Below are 14,006 nucleotides of genomic sequence, written 5' to 3' on the forward strand. Positions count from 1 at the left end.
CGAAAAATCATCTTTATTCATACACAACGCAATTCCAATTCACGTCGTAAGTGTGCCTAAAATTTGAATTTTAAGTGAACGATTCGATGAAAAAGTGAACCGAAAAGTACATTTCAACGCTTCATTGTATGAAAATGACGCTACGTTAGAAAGACCTCCGCACTTTCCATTTTGAATTTCGACCGCACTTACGGCGTGAATAGTCTCGTATCTCGTTGTAATAATTTCTCCTGAAAATGTTCAAATGTCTATATTACCGTATCGAGGGGAGCGCAAGAAACGTAAATTCCAAATATTGTTACAACCCAACGCTACAGTTATATGACACGCTGTCAACTTCCACTACTCTATTTAGAGTACCACTCATGCTTTGGTTTTTTACAGTGTTTTACAGTTTTATGATACCCTGTGAACTTTCAGTACCCTATTTAGAGTACCACTCATGCTTGCGTTGTACAGCCCCATTATTTGATGTATAGTAAACACGTCTAACAAAACATCTACTCAAAGTTGTAGTAGATTTTTAATTGAATTGTCTATGGAAGTCCCGAACTTGTGACAGCATTTATCAATTTGAAAAGTCGTTTGCGCCTCCTCGGTCCTATCTCAGAAATTTCGGTAACAATTAAAAATCTTTATTTTTAATCATCGCATTATTTCAACACTGCACTGGTGGATCAGTCATATTTGTATTGAATCAAACTTTCCCTTACAAAGTAATTATGCCGTCCAAGCTTTAATGCACGAACTTTTAACTAACAGAAACTGAATCATAACATAAAAAATCCATGAAGCTGAAGCTGGTGTTTGCTGCCATTTCAAGTGAAACCTTACAGAATCTATAGAAGTCAAAGAAAAAGGTGTGCTATTGTTATCGAAACATATTTAGGTATATGTCGTCAGCACCCCCACCTTTTTGGGCTGGTGTTTTCGTTGCTGATTATTATGAGCTATGTTTTGTGCTTTCGAATGACGCTATCCAAAAATTTTGTGCTGCTCAGGCGCCCGAGCACAAAACTACTTTCTGGTCAAAGCATGTCACTTTGTATGGGAGACCCCTAATATATCAACTGCAGCCAAAATACATTTCTAGGACTAAAATGTACACATTATGTGCTGACGATATCACCCCACCAAAAATTTTGTGCTGCTCAGGCACCCGAGCACAAAACTACTTTCTGGTCAAAGCATGTCACTTTGTATGGGAGACCCCTAATATATCAACTGCAGCCAAAATACATTTCTAGGACTAAAATGTACACATTATGTGCTGACGATATCACCCCACCAATAGTTTAGTGCTGCCACCTGTGTCCAGCACAAAACTACTTTCTGCTCAAAACATGTCACTTTGCAAACATAGAAGACCCTTCACAATTTTGAGAGTTTTGCATGCAACTGAATTCTTGCACAATAGCCTGAGTCCATTGTGCATGCAACAAGAGGCTTGCACAATAGTTAGAATTTATTGTGAATGCATCTCGATGCTTGCACAATAGTCACAGTTCATTGTGCATGCATCTCGATGCTTGCACAATAGTCAGAGTTCATTGTGCATCCAACAGAATTCTTACACAATAGTCAGAGTTCATTGTGCATCCAACAGAATTCTTACACAATAGTCAGAGTTCATTGTGCATGCATCTCGATGCTTGTACAATAGTCAGAGTTCATTGTGCATGCATCTCGATGCTTGCACAATAGCCTGAGTCCATTGTGCATGTAACAAGAGGCTTGCACAATAGTCAGACTTCATTGTGCATGCATCTCGATGTTTGCACAATAGTTAGAGGTCATTGTGCATGCATCTCGATGCTTGCACAATAGTCAGAGTTCATTGTGCATGCATCTCGATGCTTGTACAATAGCCTGAGTCCATTGTGCATGTAACAAGAGGCTTGCACAATAGTCAGAGTTCATTGTGCATGCATCTCGATGCTTGCACAATAGTCAGAGTTCATTGTGCATCCAACAGAATTCTTACACAATAGTCAGAGTTCATTGTGCATCCAACAGAATTCTTACACAATAGTCAGAGTTCATTGTGCATGCATCTCGATGCTTGTACAATAGTCAGAGTTCATTGTGCATGCATCTCGATGCTTGCACAATAGCCTGAGTCCATTGTGCATGTAACAAGAGGCTTGCACAATAGTCAGACTTCACTGTGCATGCATCTCGATGTTTGCACAATAGTTAGAGGTCATTGTGCATGCATCTCGATGCTTGCACAATAGTCAGAGTTCATTGTGCATGCATCTCGATGCTTGTACAATAGCCTGAGTCCATTGTGCATGTAACAAGAGGCTTGCACAATAGTCAGAGTTCATTGTGCATGCATCTCGATGCTTGCACAATAGTTAGAGGTCATTGTGCATGCAACAAGAGGCTTGCACAATAGTTAGGATTCATTGTGCATGCATCTCGATACTTGCACAATAGTCAGAGTTCATTGTGCATCCAACAGAATTCTTACACAATAGTCAGAGTTCATTGTGCATGCATCTCGATGCTTGTACAATAGTCAGAGTTCATTGTGCATGCATCTAAATGCTTGTACAATAGCCTGAGTCCATTGTGCATGTAACAAGAGGCTTGCACAATAGTCAGAGTATGCATCTCGATGCTTGCACAATAGTTAGAGTTTATTGTGCATGCATCTAAATGCTTGTACAATAGCCTGAGTCCATTGTGGATGCAACAAGAGGCTTGCACAATAGTTACAATTCATTGTGCATCCAACAGAATTCTTACACAATAGTCAGAGTTCATTGTGCATGCATCTCGATGCTTGTACAATAGTCAGAGTTCATTGTGCATGCATCTCGATGCTTGCACAATAGCCTGAGTCCATTGTGCATGTAACAAGAGGCTTGCACAATAGTCAGACTTCATTGTGCATGCATCTCGATGCTTGCACAATAGTTAGAGGTCATTGTGCATGCATCTCGATGCTTGCACAATAGTCAGAGTTCATTGTGCATGCATCTCGATGCTAGCCTGAGTCCATTGTGCATGTAACAAGAGGCTTGCACAATAGTCAGAGTTCATTGTGCATGCATCTCGATGCTTGCACAATAGTTAGAGGTCATTGTGAGGCTATTGTACAAGCATTTAGATGCATGCACAATGAATTGTAACTATTGTGCAAGCCTCTTGTTGCATGCACAATGGACTCAGGCTATTGTACAAGCATTTAGATGCATGCACAATAAACTCAAACTATTGTGCAAGCATCGAGATGCATGCACAATGAACTCTGACTATTGTGCAAGCATCGAGATGCATTCACAATGAATTCTAACTATTGTGCAAGCCTCTTGTTGCATGTACAATGGACTCAGGCTATTGTGCAAGAATTCAGTTGCATGCAAAACAAACTCTCAAAATTGTGAAGGGTCTTCTATGTATGCAAAGTGACATGTTTTGAGCAGAAAGTAGTTTTGTGCTGGACACAGGTGGCAGCACTAAACTATTGGTGGGGTGATATCGTCAGCACATAATGTGTACATTTTAGTCCTGGAATTGTATTTTAAATAAAATTGATTTATTAGGGGTCTCCCATTCAAAGTGACATACTTTGACCAGAAAGTAGTTTTGTGCTCGGGTGCCTGAGCAGCACAAAATTTTTGGTGGGGTGATATCGTCAGCACAAAATGTGTACATTTTAGTCCTAGAAATGTATTTTGGCTGCAGTTGATATATTAGGGGTCTCCCATACAAAGTGACATGCTTTGACCATAAAGTAGTTTTGTGCTCGGGTGCCTGAGCAGCACAAAATTTTTGGTGGGGTGATATCGTCAGCACATAATGTGTACATTTTAGTCCTAGAAATGTATTTTGGCTGCAGTTGATATATTAGGGGTCTCCCATACAAAGTGACATGCTTTGACCAGAAAGTAGTTTTGTGCTCGGGTGCCTGAGCAGCACAAAATTTTTGGATAGCGTCATTCGAAAGCACAAAACATAGCTCATAATAATCAGCAACGAAAACACCAGCCCAAAAAGGTGGGGGTGCTGACGACATATACCTAACATATTTTTCAATTTTTTTTACATTTTCAACCATTTCCCTTCGTTAAGAAAGCATTACTATGACAACCGTTTCATTTTTCCAATTATTATTCTACTTGGTCCTTTGAAGGTCGAATATATTTCAACTGACAAGAATCCACCGATAAATTGTATTTGTTTGCGTTTCAAGTAAAAAGATAGAAAGCACATGGATGTCTTGGAAGTCAGGAGTTCAAAATCATTAACAAAATTTAGATTCTGAAACAATCAGTGCATCCCATTTTATTGGAACCAGAACTACCCAATTCACAGATCCCTTCACTTTAACATTTCCAATATCCTTTCCTATCCTCTCTGTCTCGAATTACCTATTCCACGGTAACGATAAACCATTAAGATAATTATACAATCAAAATGTATCAGCGCAAAATGTCATTAGCCTCTCGTTGTCAAGTCATTCACTCGTAAGACTTCTACATTTTTTCGGGTTAGATGAACTCTAAAAAGGAAAACGACATACCGAGCACAAAATTCGTACTCTCAGTTGTCTGTTCTCACCAAATGTTCCACACCAGGTCGTTGCTCCACAAGACTGGTAATACACACACCATCGCTTACCGATTGCATGCATACGCGACATCCCCTTGTCATGATATTACCAATTTTTTTTTTGTCATTGTGCAGTTATTAAGAGAGTATTCCGATAAAATTCATTTCAGAACTAATTGGTTCATAAGAATTCATTGGAATTTAATTGGACTCGGTCTATCGATGCTATCAAAAAATAAACAAAAAAAAATCAAGCCGAAAATAATAAAAAAAGAAACTTCAACAGAAATCTTTCATTGTTTTCCACGAACAAATCATAGATTTTCCATAAATAGCATGCTATAATACCCTCAAGCGGCGATGTGTTACCATTCTTAATATAAAAGCATAAACTCGGGTGAACCGTCTCCAGAAATACACAAGAATCTCCGCTATAAATGTGTGTTAGTTTCCATTTTCCACACTCCACACGAACCGTATATACAACGAAAAAATGTTGTGGTAGTAGATTTTCCATAATTTCAGGGGCGGACAACCAAGGGCAAGGACAATCCGCATCTGCGCCGTAGCTTTCCCAAAGTATTATCGTAAATATATGTGGCATTGGCAAGACTTGTTTAATAAAATATTGTCTGTGAGGATGAAATAAAGGCATTGAAAATTGTGCTTGGGAATAAAATATTATTTTTTGCGAGTGTGTATTTGTGTGGGTTTCGGGTCGTGTACATGAGAATGTTGTGTAGGGATATGTTTATTTGATATAAGGATATGTTTTCGGTTATAAGTTGTTTAGGGTTGACAATGCATCAGGGAAGGTGGGGGCGAACAGTTCAATTAAATTGTGCGCAGTTTGTTTTAACAATTTGCCGTTTTTGATTTTAAGAGATTAAAATTTCATGGCCATAGATTGTAAGTGATTTTTGCGGTGTAAATCACCATGGAAATTTTTGTGTATGGTCAGTGATCTCGTTGGTATTTACATATATTTGTACGTGGTACCTGGCAAGAGTAATCAGTCCAGCAGAACATTTATTGATGATCATACTTTGATTCACATAATTTAAATAAATTTTAATTACAATCTGACCATTTCAGTATCTCTAAATTGCGATTCCATTAACCCAGTCAGCGGTGGAAACAAATCAATTTTTTTTGTTCATAAAAAAGTTACTTTCACATAACTCTTACAGACGAGTGATTGGAAATGCGCCAGTGAAAATTAGATCGAAATGAGTTTTATTTCATCTTTCAATTCGATTTACTTTTACTGATTTTGAAAAGGCAGTAGAAAGAAGAAACAAATCTAAGATGTGACAAATCTGTGACAGAATCATTGAACGCAAGATATAATTGATACGAGGAACCTATGTAAACTTGGCTGACTTTTAATAGGTTGATTAAGCAAAAGATTCTAAAAATGAAGTTCGGTCTAACGTCTCAACCCTAAAATTCGTATTCATATACAAAATTGCTGCGGAACCATATTCTTCAGTAGTTTAACTTGAACTTGCTGTCTGTTTCGATTCTCTATTCCTACATTTAACACCAACACAGAAAATCCTCTGTGCCACATACAAAGTGAAATTATTCCGGCGCGATAAAACCCTCATATCATCAACTAACAAAACATAATGCAACCGAATTTTCTCCTCCAAAAGAAAATCCGCAGAAAAGTGTTGTGCAAGTGTTTATATATATACACTACAATATCGCCGGTACATACGTAGTTCAGCCGGTTTGCAGTGTATTGTTATATATCACGGCACCGTAACCCTCACAATCGTATATAAAGTGAGGTTTTACTGGTATAGTATGATGAACTTCAATTTAAATCGAATTGGTATGGGAAAAATGCATGCGCAATAATAACAACACTAACACCATCATGTCCGCACTTTGTCGGTCTTATAAAACGCGTATGACGAAATATTATTTTCTGCGTTTTTGGTTCACAAACATAATGTAGGAGAGACACACACATATTGTGTTACGTTGGATGTACATACGTACATACGTATTTTCTCAACCAAACAAACAGATCGTAATAACATTTCCATATAATTCAAATTTTTATAGCCATTGTAACGTATGTAGCATCGAACAAAAATATAAAGAACAAACGCAAACACACATATTCATGTTTTGTGTCGCGCTTATAAACGTTATACGGCTATTCGGTGAAGTTGGTTGATACTTTTTTTTTATACTTCATTCTCTGTTGAACGCGATGAGTTTTTATATTTTCACATCACATACAGTTGCAGTTTAGTTTTGCCGGGTCGCGATTGCCTCCTTGGTTTCACTTTCATCTAGCAACCAGTAAGAGAAAGTACGGCGCGAGGAACGGTTGCGTTTTTCGTTTCATTTTTAAAATCAAAAAAACGAAGTTCTAAGATGAAATTTGTTGTCTAAATTTAGACAGAATTTGTTGTGATAAGTTTTTTTTCTGTTCCGCAGTATACTAAAAAATTGAAGTTAATTGAAATGGAATGAAAATTAAATTTTTTCCAATTTTGAACAATAAAAAAAAGGAAAATTCGGAAGGACTTTCAGTTAAACAAAAATTGAAGGAAAAAAACTTTTGATGTTTTCCCAAAGGAATCGAAGAAAAAATTGATGTGAATTAGCACTGTGTGACTTCTTGTAGTGAATAATAATGGTCAAGTGAACAAAAACCATACATTCAAACTTGTGACCAAGTTTTATCAAACAGACCATACACATAAACAATCAAGAAGAAGAAAAAAAGACGAGAAAAATAATAATTTAAGAAAAAAAATGTTTTCAGCTATAAATACGAGATTGCTAAAATTAAAATTCAAAATTAGTCACATTAACCTTGACTTTGAAGAGAGAGATAAATAATAAAAAGAATTCGTGGGTGAAATAACTAGCAAATTTCCTCGCTTACGCTCAAAAACTATTGTATTCTCTTAATTAAACACGCTATATAAGTGTTTGTTAGTTTAACATAAAATTGTTCATTTTTGTATAGTGTTCGATCTAATTATCATTGTGACATTTTCGTTGGTATATGAATGACATATTGAATGAACTTCTCGGTCACTAATCAATGACATTTAACAGTTTCACGAGTTACAATAAGTTTTCTTGCTGAAAAATTATCGATGTAGTTGTTGAAGAAAAACGGTAGTTTTATCAAACTTAATAATTAAATGTTATCAAAACGGTTGTCAAGGTGAAACTTTGACCATGAAAAAAAATTATAAACAAAATATATGAAAAAAAAAAAAATTGTTTTGAAGGTCCACTACAATTGTGTTCCGTGTGTGATTTTTATTTTTCTTCGGACGGGCATCTGTGTGTGTAACGATTTTTGACGAGTGTATATTATTCGCTGCTGTGTATTTTTGTATTTTACTCTTTTTTTTGCACACATGAATTTTTGGAAAAAGGCTGCCGATTCGCGAATGTGATTTATTGAATTCGGTATTGTAGTGTTGGACGAGCTTCTGTGTGGAATATCTATGCGGTAATGGGCAAGTGGGAAGTACAGATTCTGTGAAATTTAATTACGATTTATGTGTGGATTACTGTGTCAGCGTTTTAGGGTAAGATTTTACTAATTTTCAATTTTTTTCTTGTTGTCTTTTGGTTTTTTGATGCAGAACACTGCAACTGACTATGGAGTCTGTCTGAGTAAAATTAAAATGTTACGCTGCAAGCTTCAATAGTCGGAGAACTCTGAGTGTTCTGTAAATTTTTTACTGAAATCTAAATACATGCAGTACTACAAAGCACTGTCAGAACAGCTGAAAGAACCGAATTTAAATGAGCGCCTCCACGACGCAGTGTTCCAAAATTCTCATATCAATTCAGCTTGTTATGTTGGTATAATGGCACTGCGTTACGGACGTTCCATACAAACAAAATAAGTCTTGAATTCCACTTACCAAAAAAGTACTCCGAGTGAGAGACAAAATTAAATTTTGTCAATTTTTGCTTTGCTAACTTGACAGATTGCTCTCTCACGGCTCTCACTCTGAGTACTTTTCGTTGAGTGGAAACTATACTTAAGGGGTCAAATTACAGTTAATACGATCTGTTCCCTTGCCTGTTCTTGGAGTGTGTTGAGTAATAAAGTCGTCCTTTCTGACCGTCCATGACAATAGTGTTACGACTGGTATACATGAATCTTTGCGAGTGAAATGTACTCTACATAATGGTTTCCATATTAGTAAGAGTACGATTTTCACTAAAAAAGTAAAACTTCAGTAAAACTTGAAATTTTAAAGTATTTTTTCCACACAAAGTCAAGCCTGTTCATAATTACCAACTTCTACGTCAACCATGTCAACTTATAATTGTAAGTGAAAGCCGTGGTCTCCCTATTATTATTTCGACCTGTGAAAACAATAATCTCCAAACCAGTACGTAATCTCCTATTTGTTATAAATATTTCCTGTCTCGTCTGACAAACCCTTTCCAACGTGTCTCGTACTGTTTATAAAAATCTGCATCGATAGAAATATTACCAATCGTTATGACTCACTAGATAAAACAAACAAATCTTTGGCAAAAAGCGAGAACAAAATCAATATTACCTAAAATGACGAAATTGGCAGTTTATCAGCAGACCATTTAGCCAAATCTCTTCGCTGTTCGCTGTTCGAATGCATTCGAGAGAAAAGTTAGCAAACAATGCAAAACAGATGCGTCAGTTTTATAAGACCGTGAAGGTTTTTTAGTTAATAAAAGACAACAAATTTTGAACGAATATTTCAAACCGGTAGAAACCCATTGCCTTTCTAATATTGTAATGAAATCATTAAATCTATCGCTACTTTCTTTCAAAACCTTTCAGTGTTCGATGCAAAATCTTTCAATTCATTAGTTTTGGGTGTAAATGTTAGTATATATGAGAGCGGTAGCTAGAGCTAATCACTTATTTCTGTCATCATTATCGATTATCTTTTTTTAACTTTTTCTCTGACTGCAATATTTAAATCTTGAGAAGATTTAAAACTTCATGCCATTTCACCGAAAATAAATTCCTTCTTATACTCACGAAAGCAACTGTCAATAAAAACATTACCAACAAAGATTGGATCCTAATTTCATTTGTAAATGAACTAACCAATCACTTTCCTAGAGCAATTTCATACAGAGTGATCGTTTTCATGAAAGACGTCCAGTGCAAACGTTTTCCCAGGATTTCTTTGACTTCCGTTTTCATTGTTAGTTGTTTAACGTGATTTGCCTCCATGTGGCAATCTTAGAATTCCTCAGACTATAGACATGAAATCTCGAACATTATTACGTAAACCATGCAGAGAAATGATTAGTTGGTACGTCTGTGCAGCTAGATAGAATGAACATGTGAATGACAGCTATCAGAAAGAATGAAACCAATTTTGTATGCAAATCTGTTGCATTCTCTCCCATAGGTATCAGCTGTGATTCACATGTTCATTCTATCTCGCCACAGGCTTAACCAACTTATCATTTCTCTGATATCAAGTGGTCCCAATACGAAATACTTTTGGCGTAATAATTAACGAACCTCCTCTTTGATGAGTAGGCCCTACATTTTCCTATGAAATTAAACTGCTTCTTCAGATACAGATAAATTCTTGACGTGTAATGAGCTCAAAGCTCAAATAATAATAGAAGTTACATTCCGAGATAAGATTTAGTCACCGTAGGCGCTAATTGATTTTATTTTTCTTATTTCAGGAATATCCTTCAATAACTTTAGAACCGTGTGTTGTCTATTCATAAGAGGTACATTATATAGTGAAAAAGAATCCAAGTCTGATTATGTATATTAAGTGAACCAGAAAGTCTGATTTTTAAAACCAATACGAACAAGTGTCAAAAAAAAGAAGAAAAATTTAAATTCCCAAATTCCAAAAAAAAATTCAAATATAATCAAACGGAAATCGTTCTAACCCATTAAAACTGAATGAAAGTGAAAACTCAATAAATAAAAAAAATTTAAACACAAGAAACATACACAACAGAGACGTTCGATCACCACAGAAAAAAAGAAACGAATTATGAACAACTACAATTGACCGAGTAAAACACTTTCAAGTATAACAGCGATCCACATTGATACACCCGCCCGCCGGTCGTCTTGTATATGATATATGTACCCGAATTGTGTGTGGAGTACATTAATATTAGTGCAGAAACAAACGAAAAATCAACCAAAAGTCTAATTTAAAAACAAAAATATTTTTAACTCATCTGATTTTGCTTTGGCTTTTTTTTTCTCCTCTTGTGTTCAGATCCATAATATGTCTATATGGGTAGTATACACATAATATCGTCGATGTTTATATCGCGCTGATGTGTTTCAATACAGTTTCGTATATATATGTTCGTTTCACATGCGTAAAATAAACGCGTTTTTTTATTTTGAATGTCATGAATTAAGCAATGGCCTTGAACTCTATATTAAGTGATCGCATCTAAATACACGCATTTTATTGAAATAACTTTTCGTTTTGTTGAACCGTGAAAGAAACTGGTGCGACAACACGCAGTTTTGAACCCACAAAAAAAAGAAATAATTTTTGAACATAAAATGAAGAAAATGCGGGCTAAGAATTTTTTGAAATAAAAATGTATTTGTTACTGGTCTTTCCGTCTGTTAACAACGCGATACGAATGTGTGACAGTCATATAATATGTAGATACATTACGATGGTTCTTCGTTTATACAAAGCGTCAGCCTTGAACGAATAATATTCTCTTCTTTTCGGTTCGACCGTAAACAAAATTTGTATTATACCAGTCTGAGGGGAGTAGCATTTTGTATAGTGACTCACTCTAAAACTATTGAATTCTTTTAGTGACAAAATTCGTATCAAAGTTTTTGGTAAGGATTTGAGAGGAACGAACATTCAACACCTAAAGTGAAGGCTAATATTCTCGGTTGTGATCTATCCACGTAACAATTACATAAATACTAAAATGCAGTGCATTGACGGTAAATTGATCAAAGAAGAACACATGGAGTGTGACATTCGCAATGATCGTGCGGTCGTAATCAGTGAACAAAAGGTGATACTTTCGCCGCGCGTAGAAATCCATCGAGTTATGAAACCACCACCGGTACATGACTCAGACTCATTACCACCGCCGCAAATAATATTTACGTCACGTTCATCCAGCAATCAAATCCCCACACATCAAATACCCCAACAACGGGTGCAGGTCATCAAAGACGGTCGATGCTATGAGGAGTCATCGAATCGACAATATCACAGCAATGGTGACATGGCTGGTGTTGTACCGCCGAGCCATGGTTCACCAGTGGCGGAACCTAAAAAATTTGTGCTCAGTCGACAAGTGAATGTCATTTCGAATGTGGATAGAGATGTGAATGGAACGACAGTGTTTCGTCCGCCGGTTGTATCCAGCACCAGCACACCAATGCGTCCGCCACCGCCGCCACCACCTCCAAAGAATAAAGGAATTTCACCGGAAGAACCATCCAGTTCGATTCCGGATTTAGGTAAGTGATTTAGTTCTTGGTAAAAAAATTATAATTTTTAAGCTTATTATGATGCCATCTGTTGCCACTAAGATTTACAACGTCGAATCAATAAATCATCGTCTGTTGTCATCCCATGAATCTGTAACATTGTACCCTACTTGAGAGGAATACTGCATTTTTGTTGCAAATGTGTCTCTAAGTCAAGGTTGTACAAATTAATTCAAAATAACAATTTTATGAAAGTACACACAGAGTAACTCTTTGTCAAGCATAATTTATTTACATAAGTTTCTTCTCATCACATTTGTTATGATTGAATGCCATTCGATTATTCATTCCTTATCAGAAATACGTGACAAGTATTAAGTATATTGGAAATACCAAGCTGGCATCAATAGTTAATCTAACAATATCCTTCTTTCATACATAATATCGCCCACATCTACAGAGTGTTTTAATGGGCTGCAATAGTACTCAATAGTCTTTTACTCGGGATGAAAATGAAACGTCTCGTTTTCATCTCCGCCTCGGATCAACAAACTACACACAAAGGGTTATAATAAGCCACTTTCGACCCCATAATATCATCAACGAATCTATTACCATTTTTGTTTCAACTATTTTCTGGTTTTCGAATACTGAAAATCTTTTACTTCACTTGTTTAAAAAAAGACAACACACACCGTCAGAGGGCTTTTCGCCTAACTGACTGAATGACATTACCAACAAGCAATTACATGTAACACACGTTATCGGTACTAAATCCAAGACGCAACCTAATAACCGATTCAATCAGATGTCATTATTGTGTACAACAACCTGATGAAGCTGATTATTTGTGTTGCGGTTGAGTTTCGAACCCACAACTGGCAATTCAATAATTTAATGTGAAGTTACACACTATTGAGATGCTACAACCATTATAGTAAGAGAATCAAAACCAGAGTTCATTGCTCATTTTTGTTCCATTTATCGATACCAAGTGATTAACCATAGCTTGTGCAATGCAGCATAAAAAACTTAATCCAAAAATCCGCAATCGAAAATGCAATCAGTCGAATTACTAGAACCAACATGATTATCATACGGTACAGGAAAAATGTGCTACAGTTTTTTCTCTCTTGTTGTTTTGTTTGTTTGTTCGAGTTTCGTTTCGATACAATTTTATTATCACATTAATAACCAGAAATCAAATGAAGCTATAAGTTGATTTCTAGGTGAACTAGTGTCCCGTCGTCGTAATCGCCACCATTATATGTATATGAACCGAATGAGCATATTAATTAATTGTGATTTACATAACTTTTGTATTTGTGTTTATTATCTTGTTATAGAAGAATTTACCTTTGTTAGAGAGGAAAAATGAAATTTTACACGAAATATGAATAGTTTGTATATGTCTCGACAATACACAAACATGCCCACCTTGATCTTTACTTACGTTTTCCGTTGTTTTTTTTCTCTATTTTATTTTTCTTTGTTAAATTAACTTTATTTGAATCTTTTTGACGTGTTTGTTCAATGGATTAGCCGATTGTATAGTATGTGGACATGGAGATGATGATATTAGACACAGTTACTATGTGCTTAATATTGAGAATATCAACGCTGAGACCTCTAAACGATGTATTTTGCGCTAAAAAATTTGCTATTTTAAAAAAAATTATGTAAATTAATACCTTCGTTATTGAGTTGATGTATGATAGAGGAACAGGAAATGGAATCGTGTCATTGAGGAATCAATAAAACAAGTTTAAGGCTAACGAAAGTGCGATTGAATTGAGATCGTCACGAACAATATGAAATGCATTTTAGAAGCTCAAAAGATTTAGATAAATTGATCAGAATTGTCAGGAACAAATCTGTAAAATTTGGGATGCCCGAAGGGGAAATATTTGCAAATTTCGTTAACATAGAATTTTCAAAAGTAGAATCCTCTGAGGTATTTTCAAGTATTTTCCTATTGTTTTCTAAG

The 14,006-nt window shown here is 35.8% G+C and overlaps 1 protein-coding gene across 1 annotated transcript in view; it reads left to right on the forward strand.

The window, feature by feature from the left end:
• The first annotated feature begins 6,815 nt into the window (after positions 1 to 6,815).
• LOC119066659 (ecdysone-induced protein 75B, isoforms C/D) overlaps positions 6,816 to 14,006 on the forward strand; it is a 102,130-nt gene continuing 94,939 nt past the window's right edge. Inside the window, exons 1-2 of the mRNA XM_037169233.1 lie at positions 6,816 to 8,135; positions 10,261 to 12,049. Of these exons, the coding sequence (XP_037025128.1) occupies positions 11,506 to 12,049 (544 nt within the window). The 5' untranslated portion in view covers positions 6,816 to 8,135; positions 10,261 to 11,505. The remainder of the gene's footprint in view (positions 8,136 to 10,260; positions 12,050 to 14,006) is intronic.

Source organism: Bradysia coprophila, chromosome IV (genome assembly GCF_014529535.1).
Source record: "Bradysia coprophila strain Holo2 chromosome IV, BU_Bcop_v1, whole genome shotgun sequence".
NCBI lineage: Eukaryota > Metazoa > Arthropoda > Insecta > Diptera > Sciaridae > Bradysia > Bradysia coprophila.